We start from the raw sequence: 24,000 nt of genomic DNA, 5'->3' as shown, positions 1-24,000 counted from the left end.
TAACTTTGTATGGAGTGGTAAGGAAGATAACATATCTAGAAACCAACTGGTCATAAGCTACAACGAAGGCGGCCTCATAATGGTTCAAGTTGATACCTTCGTCAAGTCAATGAAAAATTCCTGGATTCAGAGATTACTAAAAGATGATAATTTATGGACGTTCACATTTGACAAAATTCTTAAATAAACAAAGCATTTACTAATAACATACGGATCAGGGTTCTATAGGAAGAAAGCGAAAACAATGAAGAATTTGTTCTGGAGTGAAATTTTGAATAACTTATATACTTTTGCCACTCTCCCTTCAAATGAAGAGTCTACTTTTTACCAAGCTCTATGGTTTAACAATGATTGAAAAATTGGCCACAAGTCAATCTTCTTCAATCAATGGTCTGAAAAAAACATAAGTTTTATTTATGACTTGATTATTTAAATTATCTACGGACACCAAAATTAGATGGTTCCAATATAGAATTATACACAGATGACGGTACAAATACATACCTACACAATACAAATACTTGACTCACCAAATTTTTCGTTTTGCAAAAGAAATGTAGAATCAATTATTCACATTTTTAGGATTGCCAAATTGTCAGAAAATTCTGGAATCAATTAATTGCGTGGATAAAGAATAAAATTGGAAAAGACATTCACTTAACCGATATAAATGTTATAAATGGAAATCCAAATAATGAAATTAGCATTATGACCTTGCTGGCAAAACTTCATATATATAAGCAAAAGATGAAGAACACATTACCTTACTTGATTGTTTTAAAAAGGAACTGGTTGTATATTATAAATCTGAACAATTCGCACACAAAAAATATGACGATACAAATATTTCATAATCTGTGGGCTCATCTGAGAAATTTAATGTCTTAAACATCTACTTTTTCTTTTGTTTCTTTTCGTATCTGAAATAAGAATCAAAATATCTCTACATGAAATAGGTTGATTAAGAGAAGCGTTTTGAGTCTCATATTCCCTTATGTTCTAATTACTGTCCAATGTTCTAATTACTGTCCAATGTTCTAATTACTGTCCAATGTTCTAATCACTGTCCAATGTTCTAATTACTGTCCAATGTTCTAATTATCTGAACTTGGGAATTATCTTCACTTTATAGAAGTTATGTGCTTTCCAATGCTGCCCATTGTTGAAAAGGTAATTTTAAGCTACAATAAAGATACATTTTTGATATAAATAGACTTTATACAATTTCATAGAAATTAGTCCTGTCAGAAATTATGTCACATATTATATCTTACAACAGGTATAATATGGATTTACTATAAATTGTCATAATTCCCGAATTCTCGGACTTGCTAAATATGGAATATTGCTGCTTTTCAATTTAGTTAGACTTACCTTGATCAAGAACTCTGGCATAGTATTACCGCACGTGGCCACTAACCACTTTACTCATATATGTTATCCGTTTGAGACTGATCTGACCTTGTAGTATACGAGATATCACCAGATTCACACTTCACACGTCCATGGTCAGTTGGAGATAGTACCGACCACGTAACACTTCTACATCGACACACGTCAGTCAAAACTGGACAGAAAACCACCTAGAAGTGGTACGAAGGTATGTTTGAGGGGCGAATGTGACAATAAACATCAAAACTGGACAGAAGATCACTTACTTTTAGTACGAAGGTATGTTCGAGGGGCGAATGTGACATTATACATACAAAAATGATGATTACGTTTTGATTTTTTAGCAAATGATAATGCCATGCGGCACGCGCCCAAACACACGTTCTTGAAAGGATTTTATTAAGGATTATATTGGACCTTTTACTAAACATTTCAGTGTCGAAAAGCTTGGGTTACCATGGTGACAATTGCACGTAAATGTTTTATATAGGACAGAAGCAGAAAATGGCGACATTGACACTTCTATGTAACATTTCAGCAGAGTAATTTAATGACCACCAAAACACAACTATTTATATGCTAGATGATTTGTTAAACATTTTACTAGGGATTCTGAAAACAAATTGCTTCAAAGATGTCAGGCATGCTCACCGACATGATTGGTGTCCAATATCTGGAAGTGACATATTTGGCAGCACTGGTTTTGGTTCCGTTTGCTTTGTATGGGACCTACCTACTCCTACTGGGGATATTAATCATCGTCCTCACGACCTGCTACTGTATCTTAAACAACTACAAGAAAAAGCTACATGATGTCAACGGCCAGGGAGTCGTCATTACAGGGTGTGATACAGGCGAGTTCTTTTTTTATCCATTGTGGAACATATTTTTCAGGTTGGTAAGGAAAGCTATATAAAGAGTTATTTAACACAACCAATACAGTTATTGCTAGTGACGTTTCGATAACAGGTCTGTGTCTTCCCCAGACTTAGGAAGATAACGGACCTCTTATCGAAACGTCACTAGCAGTAACTTTATTGGTTGTGTTAAATAACCATTCATATTTTCTGTTCATGTTTTAGTTTTAGTTGTTCACATGTTGGTACACAGTGGGGTACGTGACAATTATTACAACATTATATTACATCTTAAAGCCATATACTCCCAAACAACCTAAAATTCTAGTTGCACACAATGTATTAATGGCAATTTAAGATGCTCATTCACGCTCTCCTAACATTAAAATGACCACTGGCCTGGACGCTTGACCGGGGGAGTCCTTGAGACATCAGTGTATAAAAATAACTCGCCGCATTTATATCTAACGCGAAATTTGTCACGGAGCCTAGAACGAGGCTATAACAACGTGCACTGCACACATGGCCGTTGTTTACATATCGAGCATACGTGAACTTTGCCTAATAATGCTTTCATTTAAACATTTTAACATAATATTCACGTAATACTCAGGTACCTGAACAAAATAATCAAACATAGTTTACATTTAAATACTTAATTTTAAAATGTAGCAATATGCATGCAACAAAACATCGATAAAATTTTAGATCGGTGAAGTTTACAATGTTCAAAAGCTAACCAGCAATCCAATAGACGTCCGGCAAAATCGGAATTCGAGTCTATTCCCTTTTCTTCTCTAGCTAAGTTCCAACGAATCATTTCCTTTCCTAAGGAAATACTCGGCTTTTGCCGATTCCACTCACTTTTGTGTGTTTTTTTTTGGTAGGGTCTGTCTGCGTTTTCGCAGGTCCACACTTTCAGCGTTCCGCCATTTTGTATGGACTGTAAAACCCGCCGTTGCATTGTGGGACTAATTTTCAGGGAAACTTGGTCCGGCAGCCACAGTTATTATTTTTGGGAATTCCCCGTATACTTTCATAAATACACATTTTCCTTCAGTTTCTGATTCACGATAGTCTGTTAGGTATGTATCAAGTCCGATAATTGTAAAAAGCTCAAACATTCATGTATGTTTCTTCGGGAGTATGTGGCTTTAAAGTACATCTTTCATCTGTCAATTGTTATATTATAGGGAAGCTTAAAGTACATCCTCCATCTGTCATTTGTTATATTAAAGGGTAGTTTAAAGTACAACTTCCTTCTGTCATTTGTTATATTACAGGGAAGTTTAAAGTACATCCTCCATCTGTCATTTGTTATATCACTGAGAAGTTTAAAGTACATCTTCCATCTGTCATTTGTTATATCACTGGGAAGTTTAAAGTACATCCTCCATCTGTCATTTGTTATATCACTGAGAAGTTTAAAGTAAATCTTCCATCTGTCATTTGTTATATCACTGGGAAGTTTAAAGTAAATCTTCCATCTGTCATTTGTTATATCACTGGGAAGTTTAAAGTACATCTTCCATCTGTCATTTGTTATATCACTGGGAAGTTTAAAGTACATCTTCCATCTGTCATTTGTTATATTATGGGGAAGTTTAAAGTACATTCCCATCATTTGTTATGTTGTTTTGTTTTCTTGTACATCAATATTTTTCTTTTATGTTTCAATTATATTTCTCAATGACTTTGTGATAGATGCTGGTACACCGTACTACGGTACGAATTATATTTGGGCATGATATCGATGTTTAACTTGATTTACACCCATAAATTAATCTGTGTCATTAACGAAGTCTTAAAGAAGAATGCATTTTTATGTACCACGGTTAATACAATCAGTTTGTTTATCCTAATGTTACTGTTCCACCATAATGATTGTGACATTATTTCTGACTGAGTTGTTAGTGGAGCTCTATAGAATCCAATATTCTAATTATATTACACCAGAGAGGATTGTAATAACTTGCTATGTTATTTTGGACCTCGCTGTTTATGTACCGAATTGCCTCACCCTAAACAGATGAAAATGAAATTATTTAGTTTTCAAGGGGTATAATATATAGTCTTGATAACCGTGACCTGTGTTTCCAAGATCAATAAGCAGCAAGTGATTTAATGGTTTTTCAGTGATTTAAAAAAAAAAAATCAATGATTTAATAGTTTTTTTTAATGATGTAATAGTTTTTCAGTGATTTAATAGTTTTTCTGTGGTTTCATAGTCTTTTAATAATGTAAATAGTATTTTCATTGATGTAATAGTTTTTCAGCGATGTAATTTTTCTAGTGATTCATAGTTTTCCAGTGATGTAATAGTTTTTGGAGTGATTTAATAGTTTTTCAGCAATTTAATAGTTTTTCAGCAATTTAATAGTTTTTCAGTGATTTAATAGTTTTTCAGTGATTTAATAGTTTTTCAGTGGTTTGATATATTTTTAGTGATGTAATAGGTTTTCAGCGATTTAATAGTTTTTCAGTGATGTTATAGGTTTTCAGTGATTAAATAGTTTTTCAGTGGTTTAATATATTTTTAGTGATGTAATAGGTTTTCAGCGATTTAATAGTTTTTCAGTGATGTTATAGGTTTTCAGTGATTAAATAGTTTTTCAGTGGTTTAATAGTTTTTCAGTGATTTAATTCAAAATGTTCTCAAAGTTTTGTAATGCAACACCATCCAGGTACAGGTCATATGTTATTTACGATTATATTTGCATCATACAATGAACTGTCGGGACAACACAAAACTACATTTATTCTCAATCTATTGAATTTCATTCTTTTTTAAAGATCATTTCATTCTCTCTTTACATACTTAATTATTAGGTCACACACTTTGTTACATCGCATAAATTAATTTCGGACATACATACACATGCACACACGCACGCACACCCTCACACATAACCCCGCTTTACCACTAGCCAAACTACATGGGGTTTTTCCTAAACCTTAATCCAGAACACTCGGCAAACAGATCTAAAGTAACGAAGTTTCCTTCAGAGATTGTTCATCATCTCAAAGACAGTGTTTGTGTATCATCTGCATATTGACTTAATAGGTACTCAGATAGATCATTGGTAAGACCTTGAACTTCACGGTTAATTCTAAGGAACTAGTTAGTAATTCAACAGTTAAAATAACTAGATATGGGAAAAGAGGGTCCCCCTGTCGAACACCTCATTTAATGTAAAGAAACCTTGATCATTATCAAGCATACAACTTGATATATGCAGCTAAACAATCCGTAAAGGCTACAAAGGCGGTAGTATTAAACTCTGTTATCCGTAGGTTATAGCTGATGATGTTAAAGCAGTATAATGACGACGCCAGCTTAAGATGGGACCCACTGAACGTGGACAAACTCCCAGACTGAAGACTACTGGGGTCAACTATAGGCAGCAGTAACATGCATTATTGTGTTTCGATGCGTACCATTTTGGGAGTATATTGAGAAGAATCGTAAACTGAAAAAGGCCACTTCAGAAAACAGAACTACTTTGATGATGGAAATGTCTACGATTTAAAGAGATAGGCGAAACACTGAATGAGATGACGGTTGACTTCCTTAAACAAAGGACGATAACGCTTTAACAAGAGGCATTTAAAAGGTTCAATTCAAACAGATTTACACTTCATCTCAGCATACCACTGGCCCAACATTATGACCCTAGCCCTCTTATTAAAAACAAAATACACGTTTTTATACCTGTGACCTAAAAAGTAGTTCGTCATACACTTGAACAAACCTGTCAGGTTTGCATCCCAGCATGCTTCTAACTTCTAAGCCGTTACTGGTCCAATATCATGACCTTGTATCTAAGTCAATGATAAAACGTTATTTAAAGATCTTCATACATTTTATTTCTGTGACATTAAAAGTAGGTCGAGGTCACCCTTTTTAGCAAGCTTCAGACAGATTAAATGCTAACGTCTGATAATGTGCGTTAACTTACGCGTGTGTTTCAGGGATCGGTCACACACTTGCACGGAGACTAGCGAGTCTGGGACTGACAGTGTACGCCGGATGTCTCCGGGAAACGTCGGACTTAAGGAAACATGCATCAAAACGATTACACGTCATACAGCTTGATGTCACCAGTGACGACAGCGTCCGAAAAGCACTTGATTATGTGTCTGCTCACAGCGCGAAGACGAAATGTGGTAGGATTATATAGTCATCAACAGATATCCACCATGTATAAGGATTAACATGACGTTATATAGTAGCTTTAATGCCTCTATATAACGGTATTGTGATGTTACCCAATCATTAGAGTCGCCATAACGTATTTCATGTTTTTTAAATATACATTGTATTTCACATTCGAACTTAACATGCTTCTTTAACATTAAAATAAATCTTTACGTGCGGATTTCACTATCACGTAGGCGTGTGGGGTTTAGTGAACAACGCAGGGATTAACCACATTGGCGACGTAGAGTTCTGTACAATGGAAATGTACGGGAGAATCATGGAGGTCAATCTCTTTGGAATGATCAGAGTAACCAAGGCATTTCTACCCCTGATTCGCAAGTCCAAAGGTTAGTCTTGTACGTCACGTCATTGACACCTAAAACTGCTGTTTCTTATCTAACTTTGTTTCTTATTTTTTTGTATATATATTTTAAGGTATGAACCATTAGTATCGTCCGTTATGCAGATTTGTAATATATTGGAGATGGAGATGTAGAACACGGATAATCAGGAAGGGCCTAGTCGTGTGGCAATATATCCCGTGTAACCTCCAAGAATGCATCTTCCCATATCGCTATGCAAGCAAATTTTACTTTTCCATGTACTATGCCATGACTCTTAATTGTTTCCACCTCCATTTGTTAGCTTCAGTTCATGTTATCTGAACCTTAATACCTAAATAACAGCCAGCGAGGGTTCAAATTTGTTCTTGAACTTTGGACCTATTGACCTTGACCATTGCCCCGGTGATCTTGATCTTTGGTCAGTCGACTACTTGCTCAATTATAACTTACTTTGCTTTATAAAGCCATAATAAGATGTTCATAATGTAATTCATCAAACATATGACCCTGCCCTTTGACCCTATGACCTTGACCTCTTCACCTTGCTGCAGGAACCACATGACTCACTTCCACATTCCCCATCAACCGACTACCGTTCTCGTTAACTTTGATATCTCCGCTCACAACGCCATCAGAAGTGTCTCCCCTAGCATCGACATCAAAGGCTGCTTCTTCAGCTTCACCTTGACCTCTTCGACCAAGTGATCTGAACTTTGTCAGTTTACTCATTGCTTAATTCCGACCAACCTTACATAACAAAATGTTCATCAGTGAAAAGATTTGACATTAATTTTGAGGCATTATACCCATTTGACCTAGATTTATATACCACGGCATATATATTTTTTGGCTTATTCCCCGAACACGAACTTATGTAAAGATAAATGAAGGTGTTACTGTAGGAAGTTCTTTGAAGTTAAATTATAGTCTGTTTCACTATGAAATACTGACACAGGTAAAAAAAATAGGGCCAACTCGGGTATATATATCAGATATAGTTTTCTAAATTTAAAGCACTATCATATAGATTATATATATATATACTAGCAATAATAAAATGACAATATATATAATAAACAAAAAATCGAATCTTCAAAGCACTAAGCCTAACTACATGTATATATTTCATTATTATACTATATACATTGTATATCAAAAACAAATTAAAAATCAGAAACTAAGGTAATTGTTGACGGACGGCCGGACGGACGAACGCCTTACGCCACGGTATGGCATATGCTCACATTGGACCATGTGCGCTAAAACTATATCATATAAAACGTAACTAAAACTAAAAAATAAGCATTGTTATAAGTTACAGTATATGTAAAGTAAATTAATCTTAAATCGTATCTGACTATTATTTTTATGAAAAATGATAATATACCTTATCAACAAACTAAATTACATCGTTTTTATTACTTTAGTATAATGAAAAATATATAATAAATTTACAGACTTTTATAGATAAGTTGCAAGACAGCACTAACGTAGAGAAAACGCTGCTTTGAAAATTCAATGAGGTTTCTGACCAAGGCGTAGGTCAGGGTGTCGACGGTCTTTCAATGTTACCAGGCGTCAGTCGATGTGCACTTCTTCTTCCGGGATTAGGTCGGGATTCTAGCATCTCTCTTGATCCCTCGATGTCATTCAAGCTCTGGATGTCCTTGACGATCTTGATAATGGTGAAGATATTTGGATGTGCGTGTATCACTCGCCTCTTCAGTTTTCCATGCCAGGCTTCGAGGTGGTTAGTTGTGCGAGGTTCTTCGGTCAGGAGATGATTCCATGCTTGTCTGTCCCCGTCTATCCACTGTTCCACCACATAGTCGGTGATCGGCAAGACAGGGTCCTCAACATGAGTGACACCACAGCAGCTCGGCGGACGAGGAGTCCTATGTCATCGTTGTCACGGTACAGCATCTGAAGTCCGGTTGACTGGGCCTTTCTCCATATACACTGGGTAAAGTGGAAGAAGCAGCCTTTAATGTCGATGTCAGGGAAGACACTTCTGATGGCGTTGTGAGCGGAGATTTCAAAGATAACGAAAACGGTAGTCGGTTAGTGGCGAATGTGGAAATGAGTCATGTGTTCCTGCAGCAATGTGAAGAATCGGGTGATGATGGTCTGGCTCTTTTCGAGAAGTAGTGCGTAGATGATAGGAGTTATGACGCCGTCAATCTGTGCATGGATGCTGTATATCTGATGAAACAGTGAAGGACATGTATAGAAAGTGCCGTCGACTGAAAAAAACGTCGGCAGCTGCAAGGTCGGCGATGTTCTCTGATGTAGCGAATGCGAGAATTATGTTGCTGCCTTCACCGTCGTCAAAACAAAAAGCAGGAATGGTTCACCAGTGGAGGTCTTTGTCCATCTTCCGTCCATGTTGATGTCGGCCATGGTCTTCGGTAGTGCTTGTGTCTGCTTACGGCGAGCTTGATAAAGTGACGACTTGGCACTGTAGAATGTCGGCATAAGAACATTTCAAGAAGGTACTGCCACCACTTCAGCGAATCTGTCCTTAGATGAAGCCGTCATGTGAAAGGTTGCGTCCGTCTCTTCTGTTAATGATTAACTTCTACAATAACTTCTACAATAACTGATCTATAGAGTAATTATATGATAATCTAAACAAATCTGGAAAAAAACAAGAAAAAAACAATACAAGTAAAGCTATTCGAAGATAATCTGTACTAATTAAACCTGAAACAGCTACAATTTTACAAGAATATTACAATAGTTCTGCAATAACCTATCTATATAGTGTTATATGATAACAAATAAGAAAAAAAATACAATACAATGAAAAACTATTCAAATCTATTAAAAAATATAAACAAAAGCTATTCCTACTAACTAAACCTGAAGCAGATAAACTTTTAAAGAACATTACAATAATGCTACAATAACTCAATTATCTGTGCAAATCAGAAAAACGTTAATCAATATGAAAAAATACAATGTACAAAATATACAATTTCTTTACAGTGAAACAATATGAATTTAAGATTAAGTAATTATTCCAAATCAAATGCAAATTTAATTGTTGATATATATGTATTTACATCATCAATGAAAAAAAAATGAAACAATGCTGCAATAATGTAAAATATTGTAAATTGAACAATCATTTGGTTACCAAAGTATTCCTGGAGTATTTACACTTAACTCTGAAAACAAGCAAATTATTTGAACTGAACAAAAATCATGACACTAGGCCTCTTAATTATGGAATGTCATTTACACATTCGACCCCTGTGACATTGAAAGAAGGCCATGATCATTCGTCTGAACAAACTTGACATGCTACTGGCCAAATATCAACCCTGGACCTCTTCGTTATCGAGAAGAAGTCGAAAACGAAAGTTGTTTACAGACGGAGGATGGACAAGAGGTGACTGCAATGAGTCGTCTGAGATGACCTATATATTGATTTATGTATTATACATAGAGATACCTTTAAGAATTAAAAATACTTTTCCCTTTGTCAGGACGAGTTGTGAATGTGACCAGCGTCCAGGGCAGGCTGCCGATGCCTTCCCATTCTGTTTACGGAATCACCAAGTTTGGCGGAGAGAATTTCTCGGATGCTCTCCGCCTTGAAATGATCAAATTTGACGTGAAAGTTGCTCTCATAGAGCCCGGGAATTTCGGGGGAGCAACGGGAATGTTGAACGATGCTTCTGTGAGTTGAAGAACGGAACGAATTATGTTCACAAATCAAACAATTTTAAAAATGCAACCGCGTCTTGTATGTTAAGTCCAGGACAATGTAGAAGGATTCACACTCTTTCCCTCCATTCTCGAATATGAGAAATATGTCATGTATGGTGGAAATCACTAAATTAAGAACGTTTGCAATAGCGAAGTACGAATATTCTGAATCTGTTTCAATTTTCTTGGATTCATGGAGGATTTTTCTCGAAAGCAGAAACGTTTTATCAACATGTAAAACTTAGTTTTTTCTGCTATAGTTACGGGTAATGCGTCGAGACTTCGACACGATGTGGACGGAGGCAACAGAAGAAGTGAGAGGCACTTACGGACAGGACTACCTAGAGACACAATACAGTAACGCCACCAAAATATCGTCTACTAGTGCACCCACCCTGGACCCGATTACTGACGCAATGGTGGACGCCCTCCTCAATACTCGCCCTCGAACTCGGTACCTAATCGGTGGTAGTAACGGCCTAGTGGACCACTACTGTGTAAGTTTATATACCACAGGTTGGGAAATTGTTAAAAGTCTGAAGCTTAACCGAGGAAATAACAGATCTCCCCTATGTAAGATCATGCACATCTTATTGATGCTAAACCTTTCAATGGTGCTAACTTATTTATGCCAGACGTATCTTATAGGTGTCAAACTGTTTTTAAGGACGTATCTTATTGGTGTTAAACTGTTTGTACTGACGAATCTTATAGGTGTCAAACTGTTTGTAGGGACGAATCTTATAGGTGTCAAACTGTTTTTAAGGACGCATCTTATTGGTGTTAAATTGTTTGTAGGGACGAATCTTATAGGTATCAAACTGTTTGTACGGACGAATCTTATAGGTGTCAAACTGTTTGTACGGACGCATCTTATAGGTGTCAAACTGTTTGTACGGACGAATCTTATTGGTGTCAAACTGTTTGTAGGGACGAATCTTATAGGTGTCAAACTGTTTGTACGGACGAATCTTATAGGTGTCAAACTGTTTGTACGGACGAATCTTATATGTGTCAAACTGTTTGTACGGACGCATCTTATAGGTGTCAAACTGTTTGTACGGACGAATCTTATAGGTGTCAAACTGTTTTACGGACGCATCTTATTGAAGTTAAACTGTTTGTAGGGACGCACCTTATAGGTGTCAAACAGTTTGTGTGGATATGAGGACGCATCTTTAAGTTGCATGGTTATGCAAACGAACATGTATTTAAACAATAACATCCGATACATTCAGGTCCATATCTAACCTATAACGTCCGATACATTCAGGTCCATATCTAACCAGTACCGACCTATACATTCAGGTCTATGTCTAACCTATAACGTCACATACATTCAGGTCCATGTCTAACTTAAAACGTCCGATACATTCAGGCCCATGTCTAACCTATAACGTCAGATACATTCAGGTCCATATCTAACCTGTAACGTCAGATACATTCAGGTCCATATCTAACCTGTAACGTCCGATACATTCAGGTCCATATCTAACCTATAACGTCCGATACATTCAGGTCCATATCTAACCTATAACGTCCGATACATTCAGGTCCATATCTAACCTATAACGTCCGATACATTCAGGTCCATATCTAACCTATAACGTCCGATACATTCAGGTCCATATCTAACCCATAACGTCCGATACATTCAGGTCTATATCTAACCTATAACGTCCGATACATTCAGGTCCATGTCTAACCTATAACGTCAGATACATTCAGGTCCATATCTAACCTATAACGTCGGATACATTCAGGTCCATATCTAACCTATAACGTCGGATACATTCAGGTCCATATCTAACCTATAACGTCCGATACATTCAGGTCCATATCTAACCTATAACGTCAGATACATGCAGGTCCATACCTAACTTATAACGTCAGATACATTCAGGTCCATATCTAACTTATAACGACAGATACATTCAGGTCCATATCTAACTTATAACGACAGATACATTCAGGTCCATATCTAACTGATAACGTCCGATACATTCAGGTCCATATCAAACCTATAACGTCCGATACATTCAGGTCCATATCTAACATATAACGTCCGATACATTCAGGTCCATATCTAACTTATAACGTCAGATACATTCAGGTCCATGTCAAACCTATAACGTCCGATACATTCAGGTCCATATCTAGCCTATAACGTCCGATACATCAAGGTCCATATCTAACCTATAACGTCCGATACATTCAGGTCCATATCTAACCTATAACGTCCGATACATTCAGGTCCATGTCAAACCTAGAACGTCCGATACATTCAGGTCCATATCTAACCTATAACGTCCGATACATTCAGGTCCATGTCTAACCTGTACCGACCTATACATTCAGGTCTATGTCTAACCTATAACGTCAGATACATTCAGGTCCATATCTAACCTATAACGTCCGATACATTCAGGTCCATATCTAACCTATAACATCCGATACATTCAGGTCCATGTCTAACCTATAACGTCCGATACATTCAGGTCCATATCTAACTTATAACGTCAGATACATTCAGGTCCATATCTAACCTATAACGTCCGATACATTCAGGTCCATATCTAACCTATAACGTCCGATACATTCAGGTCCATGTCTAACCTATAACGTCCGATACATTCAGGTCCATATCTAACCTATAACGTCCGATACATTCAGGTCCATATCTAACCTATAACGTCCGATACATTCAGGTCCATATCTAACCTATAACGTCCGATACATTCAGGTCCATATCTAACCTATAACGTCCGATACATTCAGGTCCATGTCAAACCTATAACGTCCGATACATTCAGGTCCATGTCTAACCTGTACCGACCTATACATTCAGGTCTATGTCTAACCTATAACGTCCGATACATTCAGGTCCATATCTAACCTATAACGTCCGATACATTCAGGTCCATATCTAACCTATAACGTCTGATACATTCAGGTCCATATCTGACCTGTAACGTCCGATACATTCAGGTCCATTTCTAACCTATAACGTCCGATACATTCAGGTCCATGTCAAACCTATAACGTCCGATACATTCAGGTCCATATCTAACCTATAACGTCCGATACATTCAGGTCCATATCTAACCTATAACGTCCGATACATTCAGGTCCATATCTAACCTATAACGTCCGATACATTCAGGTCCATATCTAACCTAAACGTCAGATACATTCAGGTCCATATCTAACCTATAACGTCCGATACATTCAGGTCCATATCTAACCTATAACGTCCGATACATTCAGGTCCATGTCAAACCTATAACGTCCGATACATTCAGGTCCATGTCTAACCTGTACCGACCTATACATTCAGGTCTATGTCTAACCTATAACGTCCGATACATTCAGGTCCATATCTAACCTATAACGTCCGATACATTCAGGTCCATATCTAACCTATAACGTCTGATACATTCAGGTCCATATCTGACCTGTAACGTCCGATACATTCAGGTCCATTTCTAACCTATAACGTCCGATACATTCAGGTCCATATCTAACCTATAACGTCCGATACAGTCAGGTCTATGTCTAACCTATAACGTCCTATACATTCAGGTCCATGTCTAACATATAACGTCAGATACATTCAGGTCCATGTCTAACCTATAACGTCCGATACATTCAGGTCCATGTCAAACCTATAACGTCCGATACATTCAGGTCCATATCTAACCTATAACGTCCGATACATTCAGGTCCATATCTAACTTATAACGTCCTATACATTCAGGTCCATATCTAACCTATAACGTCATATAATTGAGGTCCATATCTAACCTATAACGTCCGATACATTCAGGTCCATTTCTAACCTATAACGTCCGATACATTCAGGTCCATATCTAACCTATAACGTCCTATACATTCAGGTCCATATCTAACCTATAACGTCCGATACATTCAGGTCCATATCTAACCCATAACGTCCGATACATTCAGGTCTATATCTAACCTATAACGTCCGATACATTCAGGTCCATGTCTAACCTATAACGTCAGATACATTCAGGTCCATATCTAACCTATAACGTCGGATACATTCAGGTCCATATCTAACCTATAACGTCGGATACATTCAGGTCCATATCTAACCTATAACGTCCGATACATTCAGGTCCATATCTAACCTATAACGTTAGATACATGCAGGTCCATACCTAACTTATAACGTCAGATACATTCAGGTCCATATCTAACTTATAACGACAGATACATTCAGGTCCATATCTAACTTATAACGACAGATACATTCAGGTCCATATCTAACTGATAACGTCCGATACATTCAGGTCCATATCAAACCTATAACGTCCGATACATTCAGGTCCATATCTAACATATAACGTCCGATACATTCAGGTCCATATCTAACTTATAACGTCAGATACATTCAGGTCCATGTCAAACCTATAACGTCCGATACATTCAGGTCCATATCTAGCCTATAACGTCCGATACATCAAGGTCCATATCTAACCTATAACGTCCGATACATTCAGGTCCATATCTAACCTATAACGTCCGATACATTCAGGTCCATGTCAAACCTAGAACGTCCGATACATTCAGGTCCATATCTAACCTATAACGTCCGATACATTCAGGTCCATGTCTAACCTGTACCGACCTATACATTCAGGTCTATGTCTAACCTATAACGTCAGATACATTCAGGTCCATATCTAACCTATAACGTCCGATACATTCAGGTCCATATCTAACCTATAACGTCCGATACATTCAGGTCCATGTCTAACCTATAACGTCCGATACATTCAGGTCCATATCTAACTTATAACGTCAGATACATTCAGGTCCATATCTAACCTATAACGTCCGATACATTCAGGTCCATATCTAACCTATAACGTCCGATACATTCAGGTCCATGTCTAACCTATAACGTCCGATACATTCAGGTCCATATCTAACCTATAACGTCCGATACATTCAGGTCCATATCTAACCTATAACGTCCGATACATTCAGGTCCATATCTAACCTATAACGTCCGATACATTCAGGTCCATATCTAACCTATAACGTCCGATACATTCAGGTCCATGTCAAACCTATAACGTCCGATACATTCAGGTCCATGTCTAACCTGTACCGACCTATACATTCAGGTCTATGTCTAACCTATAACGTCCGATACATTCAGGTCCATATCTAACCTATAACGTCCGATACATTCAGGTCCATATCTAACCTATAACGTCTGATACATTCAGGTCCATATCTGACCTGTAACGTCCGATACATTCAGGTCCATTTCTAACCTATAACGTCCGATACATTCAGGTCCATGTCAAACCTATAACGTCCGATACATTCAGGTCCATATCTAACCTATAACGTCCGATACATTCAGGTCCATATCTAACCTATAACGTCCGATACATTCAGGTCCATATCTAACCTATAACGTCCGATACATTCAGGTCCATATCTAACCTAAACGTCAGATACATTCAGGTCCATATCTAACCTATAACGTCCGATACATTCAGGTCCATATCTAACCTATAACGTCCGATACATTCAGGTCCATGTCAAACCTATAACGTCCGATACATTCAGGTCCATGTCTAACCTGTACCGACCTATACATTCAGGTCTATGTCTAACCTATAACGTCCGATACATTCAGGTCCATATCTAACCTATAACGTCCGATACATTCAGGTCCATATCTAACCTATAACGTCTGATACATTCAGGTCCATATCTGACCTGTAACGTCCGATACATTCAGGTCCATTTCTAACCTATAACGTCCGATACATTCAGGTCCATATCTAACCTATAACGTCCGATACAGTCAGGTCTATGTCTAACCTATAACGTCCTATACATTCAGGTCCATGTCTAACATATAACGTCAGATACATTCAGGTCCATGTCTAACCTATAACGTCCGATACATTCAGGTCCATGTCAAACCTATAACGTCCGATACATTCAGGTCCATATCTAACCTATAACGTCCGATACATTCAGGTCCATATCTAACTTATAACGTCCTATACATTCAGGTCCATATCTAACCTATAACGTCATATAATTGAGGTCCATATCTAACCTATAACGTCCGATACATTCAGGTCCATTTCTAACCTATAACGTCCGATACATTCAGGTCCATATCTAACCTATAACGTCCTATACATTCAGGTCCATATCTAACCTATAACGTCCGATACATTCAGGTCCATATCTAACTTATAACGTCCGATACATTCAGGTCCATATCTAACCTATAACGTCAGATACATTCAGGTCCATTTCTAATCTATAACGTCCAATACATTCAGGTCCATATCTAACCTATAACGTCCTATATACGTCCGATACATTCAGGTCCATATCTAACTTATAACGTCCTATACATTCAGGTCCATGTATAACCTGTACGGACCTATACATTCAGGTCTATGTCTAACCTATAACGTCCGATACATTCAGGTCCATATCTAACCTATAACGTCCGATACATTCAGGTCCATATCTAACCTATAACGTCCGATACATTCAGGTCTATGTCTAACCTATAACGTCCTATACATTCAGGTCCATGTCTAACATATAACGTCAGATACATTCAGGTCCATGTCTAACCTATAACGTCCGATAAATTCAGGTCCATGTCAAACCTATAACGTCCGATACATTCAAGTCCATATCTAACCTATAACGTCCGATACATTCAGGTCCATATCTAACCTATAACGTCATATAATTGAGGTCCATATCTAACCTATAACGTCCGATACATTCAGGTCCATTTCTAACCTATAACGTCCGATACATTCAGGTCCATATCTAACCTATAACGTCCTATACATTCAGGTCCATATCTAACCTATAACGTCCGATACATTCAGGTCCATATCTAACTTATAACGTCCGATACATTCAGGTCCATATCTAACCTATAACGTCCAATACATTCAGGTCCATATCTAACCTATAACGTCAGATACATTCAGGTCCATATCTAACCTATAACGTCCGATACATTCAGGTCCATATCTAACCTATAACGTCCGATACATTCAGGTCCATATCTAACTTACTTATAACGTCCGATACATTCAGGTCCATATCTAACCTATAACGTCCAATACATTCAGGTCCATATCTAACCTATAACGTCAGATACATTCAGGTCCATATCTAACCTATAACGTCGGATACATTCAGGTCCATTTCTAACCTATAACGTCCGATACATTCAGGTCCATATCTAACCTATAACGTCCGATACATTCAGGTCCATATCTAACCTATAACGTCAGATATATTCAGGTCCATATCTAACCTATAACGTCCGATACATTCAGGTCCATGTCTAACTGATAACGTCGGATACATTCAGGTCCATATCTAACTTATAACGTCCTATACATTCAGGTCCATGTATAACCTGTACGGACCTATACATTCAGGTCTATGTCTAACCTATAACGTCCGATACATTCAGGTCCATATCTAACCTATAACGTCCGATACATTCAGGTCCATATCTAACCTACAACGTCCGATACATTCAGGTCCATATCTAACCTATAACGTCAGATACATTCAGGTCCATATCTAACCTGTAACGTTCTATACATTCAGGTCCTGGCCAGGCTGAGGGACCTACTGCCAACATGTGTTACAGATTTCCTCATTGACAAGGTCTATTCATCTGGTATTCCTGTAAAAGGCAGTTAATTTTCTAAAGAAGTAAAGACATAGAGAAGAGTATTGTCTATATAACAATGGACCAAGGATGATAATACTCTTCCCAGTGTTTGACGTTTAGTGCAGAGGAAACAGTACAATGATAGAACTGATGTTCACATCACCGAGTAATAAAGTACAAAATAATGAATAGACATGCTACATTCACTGTGAGCAGTATCAAACTCACCAACCCACACACTATCAGGAAGGGAGACAATTTCATACCATACCTGATACTAATAGTAAAAAGATCGAGGTCCATGGGTCTTAACTCTAAAGACCCTTGTACTATTGTAGTATAAATACTCAGTAGCAAGTATAGTGGCACTGTTGGCCATGGCGGCCATCTTGGATTTTGGGAGCTGAAAAATAACAACACTTGGTTATCTCAGGATGACTTTAGGTAAGTTAGAGATGAACCCCACTGGTAGAAGTTGGGAAGAAGTTTGAAATAGGTGTTGTTAGGAGAACCATGATTGCACAATCGTGTTAAAAATGGCCGCAGTGGCTGCCGTGTCAAAGTTTTTACGAGGCTGAAAAATAACAACACTTTGTTGGCTCCCCTTCCTTAATATCCAAACCGATTTCAAGCTCAATGGCACCAATGGTACTGGAGAAGTTTAAAATGTTTTTCAAGACGGATGCCATGGATGCCATCTTAGATTTTGAACCGAACCGAAAAATAACACTTGGTCAGGACCATCTCAGTTAAGTTAGAGCTGAATCCCACTGGTAGAACTTGAGAAGTTTGAAATGTGAAAAGTTAACACACAGCGACGGACGAAGCATGATAACTATAGGTCATCCTGACCCTTCGGATCAGATAACCTAAAAATTCTTAATTATACATATACATGAAGTTAACACAAATCTTATTACATATGTACATGTAGTTATCCTGAAAGAGTGCTTTGAATGTGTAGTTTTAGTTTGTTAAAAAGAGGTCTATATGTGTATTGAAAATTCGAGCATTCATTATCTCCAAGAAGAAGCCAAGTGTGGAGTGTTAGTGTGTAAAGATACAACAATACCACATTATGTACTGAAAATGGCCTCTTTATTTCAACAAAAAAATCACAACAACTAAAACAAGACAAACTAAATGGCCATAGAGTGGGACCTCCCTACTATACGATGGACTCGGAACCATCACATTTTGTTCCTGACCCTGGAGGAGGGGCACATAATCTGTGTTCCTGACAAGGAGAAGATAAGCTGTGTACCAGACCCTGGAGGAGGGGCCCATAAGCTGTATACTTGACCCTGGAGGAGGGGCCTATAAGCTGTGTGTACCTGACCCTGGAGGAGGGGCTTATAAGCTGTGTGTACCTGACCCTGGAGGAGGGGCTTATAAGATGTGTGTACCTGACTCTGGAGGAGGGGCCTATAAGCTGTGTGCTCCTGACCCTGGAGGAGGGGCCTATAAGCTGTGCTCCTGACCTTGGAGGAGGGGCCGATAAGCTGTGTTCCTGACCTTGGAGGAGGGCCTACAAGCTGTGTACCTGACCTTGGAGGAGGGGCCTATAAGATGTGTACCTGGCGAGGAGTAGATAAGCTGTGCTCCTGACCTTGGAGGATGGGCCTATAAGCTGTGTGTTCCTGACCCTGGAGGAGGGGCCTAGAAGCTGTGTGTTCCTGACCCTGGAAGAGGGGCCGATAAGATGTGTTCCTGTTCTAACAATGAATTCTGTCAATCCTATGTTTGCCTAGTAAAAGAGCTTTGACACCAAACAATTTCTCATTGACTAATTTTACCTTTTCTACCTCTAATCCTTATAGCTCTCATTACCCAGATCTACCTCCAATCCCTATAGTCCTCATTACCAAGGTCTACCTCCAATCCCTATAGTCCTCATTACCCAGGTCTACCTCCAATCCCTATAGTCCTCATTACCCAGGTCTTCCTCCAATCCCTATAGTCCTCATTACCCAGGTCCACCTCCAATCCCTATAGTCCTCATTACCCAGGTCCACCTCCAATCCCTATAGTCCTCATTACCCAGGTCTTCCTCCAATCCCTATAGTCCTCATTACCCAGGTCCACCTCCAATCCCTAATAGTCCTCATTACCCAGGTCCACCTCCAATCCCTATAGTCCTCATTACCCAGGTCCACCTCCAATCCCTAATAGTCCTCATTACCCAGGTCAACCTCCAATCCCTATAGTCCTCATTACCCAGGTCAACCTCCAATCCCTAATAGTCCTCATTACCCAGGTCAACCTCCAATCCCTATAGTCCTCATTACCCAGGTCTACCTCCAATCCCTATAGTCCTCATTACCCAGGTCCACCTCCAATCCCTATAGTCCTCATTACCCAGGTCTACCTCCGATCCCTATAGTCCTCATTACCCAGGTCCTAGTCCTCAGTACCAAGTCCCTCCTATAGTCCTCATTACCCAGGTCCACCTCCAATCCCTATAGTCCTCATTACCCAGGTCTACCTCCAATCCCTATAGTCCTCATTACCCAGGTCTACCTCCGATCCCTATAGTCCTCATTACCCAGGTCTACCCTATAGTCCTCATTACCCAGGTCTACCTCCGATCCCTATAGTCCTCATTACCCAGGTCTACCTCTGATCCCTATAGTCCTCATTACCCAGGTCTACCTCTGATCCCTATAGTCCTCATTACCCAGGTCTACCCTATAGTCCACATTACCCAGGTCCACCTCCAATCCCTATAGTCCTCATTACCCAGGTCCACCTCCAATCCCTATAGTCCTCATTACCCAGATCTACCTCCAATCCCTATAGTCCTCATTACCTAGGTCCACCTCCAATCCCTAATAGTCCTCATTACCCAGGTCTACCTCCAATCCCTATAGTCCTCATTACCCAGGTCTACCTCCAATCCCTATAGTCCTCATTACCCAGCCCAATCCCTATTGTCCCCAGTAACCAGCTGTCTTGAATTGTTATTTGCTAGAAGTGTAAAGTCATTATGCTTTACAGAGAATTAATCATATTTACTGAAATCCTTAAGCTAGGTAACCAAGTGTCAATAATGTTAATGGATTGATCAGGAGTACTGGACCATTTGAAAATATGACAAAATGACTGATGGGAACAAAAATGATTCATAAATATGCTAATGTATGAAAGTCACAAAAAATTTGAATAAATCAATGTTCAAATCTATGCACAACACATTGTAAGGCCTGCACATAAACACAATTTTCTGGCCATTGAACCCGCAATACCATTGAACACCTGTAAAGGACTTGTACATATACATAAGGTACACCAGCGATTATATCATGTACAGTAAACCTTCAAACTGGTGTAATGTTGTCCTCTTAATTCTTACGACTTCCAATATGATTTCACAATCACCAATTTATCATTGTAATACACAAAAACAATTATCAAACTTACAGAAACTTATCCTACATTTTAGTAAAACATATCATACATTTGTAGGACCTATTTTCTCTATGTAGAACAAGATCCCAAACACTTTCAGCAGACACATTTTAAGTGGTACAAGATTATGTTAAAAGGACACTATGATTGTATACAAGTTAGATGGAGAAGAGTGTGACAATGCGATCTGTACAGAAGAACATTACCGCCATCAATTATACACCTATATTAAAAATAACTACAGTTATGCTATGGGTTCTTGAATACAGAGAAACAAATATCATCAGATATAAGTGTATAATTGATGGCGGTATTGCTCTTTCGTAGACCACAACTACTACCAAGTATATGGATGTCTTAGATTGTGTACGCCTTCCTATACAGTGGGCTCACCATTTGTAAATTATCAATAGATAGATGGTAAATGAATTCTAAGAGAAAGACAGAATTTGCTTGTAGGACATTTAAGGGCATGATGACCCAGTTACTATACATATATTGCTATAGATTTCTGTAGCTGTGATCACGGGCCTTAATGGTCACCTGAGTCTTAAACATGTAACTATTTTTTTGATGTATTTACAATGAATTTCTAAATAGTTCCTATATAAATAACAGTAAAGTTTTGCCCCTCATAATAATTCTAACCAATTTTGATTAATTTTCATTAAAATGTGATTTTCCTACATCAAACATAGTTCAGCACCTCTCCAGGGAGAAATATTTGAGAAACCTGCAACTCATGCTGTAAATGTGGCTAATTATCATTTGTGGTGTGTCACAGCAATGAAAGAAAAATCATCTGAATTGCAATTTTTGGATAATTTTGAATTTTGTCTGGAAAACATTTTTCAAAGTGTGATATCCGAGTCATTTATGATTATTTGACCTAAAACTTGCACACACCTTCATACGAGCAGGTTTTTTAAAATGTGACCCAAATAAACCATTTTGAAAGAATTTTGAATTTTTTTGTTTTCATCATTTGACCCCCAAGACCTTAATTGAATTAAGGTCAAGGTCAATGATAAGCATCATATTTGTAGCAATTAAACCATACATGCTATCGATTAGCCTTAGATTCCATTGGTCCAGACACCATGTCTGGTGTAGGCTCAGAGCGCACTACTATATGAAAACATGGAATTCTCCGACACTGTGAAATTTGTACAAGTGTAAAGCAAGGGTCTATAGGGACGGAAATGAACAATGATATGGAACGAAATTGGTGTTTAAGGGTAAATCAATATATCATTTATCTATATATGTAAGGTAGGTGTTGTGTCATACCCGATTTTATTGTATTTGCACCAAAATCTTAGCGACACCAAATGTTGTCAGAATTCCACGTTTTCATATAGTAGTGAGCTCTGGACCTTCACCAGACACGATGTCAGGGCCAGAGGAAACTCGGGCAAGCTATCGATGTGCCAAAAATCAAGCCTTCCTATGTATAGATAAAGGAACAGAAAACTTTTATATGCAAGTTTGGGCAATTTTTGAATTTGGCGGGAAACACTTTGCTTTTTTTTCCCCTATATGTCTGTATTTTTCTATCTGATGATCATAAAATTTGCACATTCTGTTTCAGTGAATCATGTTCTTTCATATATGATGAAAAGTTATTCAATTTGAGATTTTTATTTTTGACCTACTTTTAATCCCTTAGCAAGGCCTTGGAACATTCTCTGGTCACATTCTCTGGTAGGAAGACTAAAAATGGTTCAAGAGTTTTCGAGAAGAAGTCAAAAATGTGAAAATGTTAACTAACAATGGATGACGGACGACAGACGACAAACGACAACGGACAAAACCAGATTGGAAAAAGTCACTGAGCTTTGCTCAGGTGACCTTAAAAAAATACAACAGATTTGATTGCATATGTATGCGTAGTCACATATAATCTGGACCTTCTCTTATCACAATTACAGGTGAAGGCACACAAAACTGACGGGAAACACATACAACATGTCCGCCACATTATTCTTACGATATCCTAATCAGTCCCTGGACTGATACACAACAGGAAGACAAAAAAACATTTCTGGTTACAAGAACAGATATCTTATAACAAAACAACAATTTCCTGTAGCAATATGCAAAATTCAAAGCTCCAAAAAAAAGCACTTTACAGAAACTTAAATCTGACATGTACACGAGAAATCATAAAAAAAATGTTCAGATCTGTATTTATAGTACCGACACTAACTAAGGTTATTATTTGTAGTAAAAAGCCTCATTTTATTTGTCTCAAAGTTGATTTCTACTAATCACTTATCAAAAGTCAAACTCAGATTCCAAGCAAAACACACATCAAAACCTTAAAATCAAACTTCATAATAAACCAAGATGCATCATTTGTAT

General features: G+C 38.0%; 2 protein-coding genes and 2 long non-coding RNA genes across 5 annotated transcripts in view; 2 read left to right on the top strand and 2 right to left on the bottom strand.

The window, feature by feature from the left end:
• LOC117323933 (vacuolar fusion protein CCZ1 homolog) overlaps positions 1-1,392 on the bottom strand; it is a 35,948-nt gene extending 34,556 nt beyond the window's left edge. The window contains exon 1 of the mRNA XM_033879481.1: positions 1,375-1,392. The gene's annotated coding sequence lies outside the window, so the exon portion shown is untranslated. The remainder of the gene's footprint in view (positions 1-1,374) is intronic.
• Positions 1,393-1,555: 163 nt separating this feature from the next.
• Positions 1,556-18,879, top strand: LOC117323925 (D-beta-hydroxybutyrate dehydrogenase, mitochondrial-like). Its single transcript, XM_033879462.1, has 7 exons — positions 1,556-1,671; positions 2,000-2,246; positions 6,222-6,416; positions 6,645-6,797; positions 10,286-10,479; positions 10,769-11,005; positions 18,162-18,879. Exons 2-7 carry the CDS (start codon positions 2,027-2,029, stop codon positions 18,255-18,257), a joined length of 1,095 nt encoding a protein of 364 aa, XP_033735353.1. The 5' UTR covers positions 1,556-1,671; positions 2,000-2,026; the 3' UTR covers positions 18,258-18,879.
• A 428-nt stretch (positions 18,880-19,307) lies between these two features.
• LOC117323913 lies at positions 19,308-20,880 on the bottom strand. Its single transcript, XR_004531857.1, has 3 exons — positions 20,811-20,880; positions 20,679-20,748; positions 19,308-20,596 (listed from the first exon to the last, which is right to left on the bottom strand). It is a non-coding gene; the product is annotated as an uncharacterized LOC117323913 (long non-coding RNA).
• Positions 20,286-23,759, top strand: LOC117323919. 2 transcript variants are annotated; one of them, XR_004531861.1, is made up of 2 exons: positions 20,286-20,343; positions 20,673-23,759. It is a non-coding gene; the product is annotated as an uncharacterized LOC117323919 (long non-coding RNA). The 2 variants fall into 2 exon arrangements; XR_004531860.1 differs by lacking the exon at positions 20,286-20,343 and adding an exon at positions 20,481-20,625.
• Positions 23,760-24,000: the final 241 nt, after the last annotated feature.

The sequence above is a fragment of the Pecten maximus genome, chromosome 1, assembly GCF_902652985.1.
Source record: "Pecten maximus chromosome 1, xPecMax1.1, whole genome shotgun sequence".
Lineage (NCBI taxonomy): Eukaryota > Metazoa > Mollusca > Bivalvia > Pectinida > Pectinidae > Pecten > Pecten maximus.
This window is presented reverse-complemented; position numbering and strand designations above follow the sequence as displayed.

Excerpts from the sequence above, each read along its gene's own strand:
- LOC117323925 (XM_033879462.1), top strand. The coding sequence starts at position 2,027 with ATGTCAGGCATGCTCACCGACATGATTGGTGTCCAATATCTGGAAGTG. Across the intron at positions 2,247-6,221 it reads CATTACAGGGTGTGATACAG|GGATCGGTCACACACTTGCA; the intron begins GCGAGTTCTTTT and ends CGTGTGTTTCAG. Across the intron at positions 11,006-18,161 it reads GCCTAGTGGACCACTACTGT|GTCCTGGCCAGGCTGAGGGA; the intron begins GTAAGTTTATAT and ends CTATACATTCAG.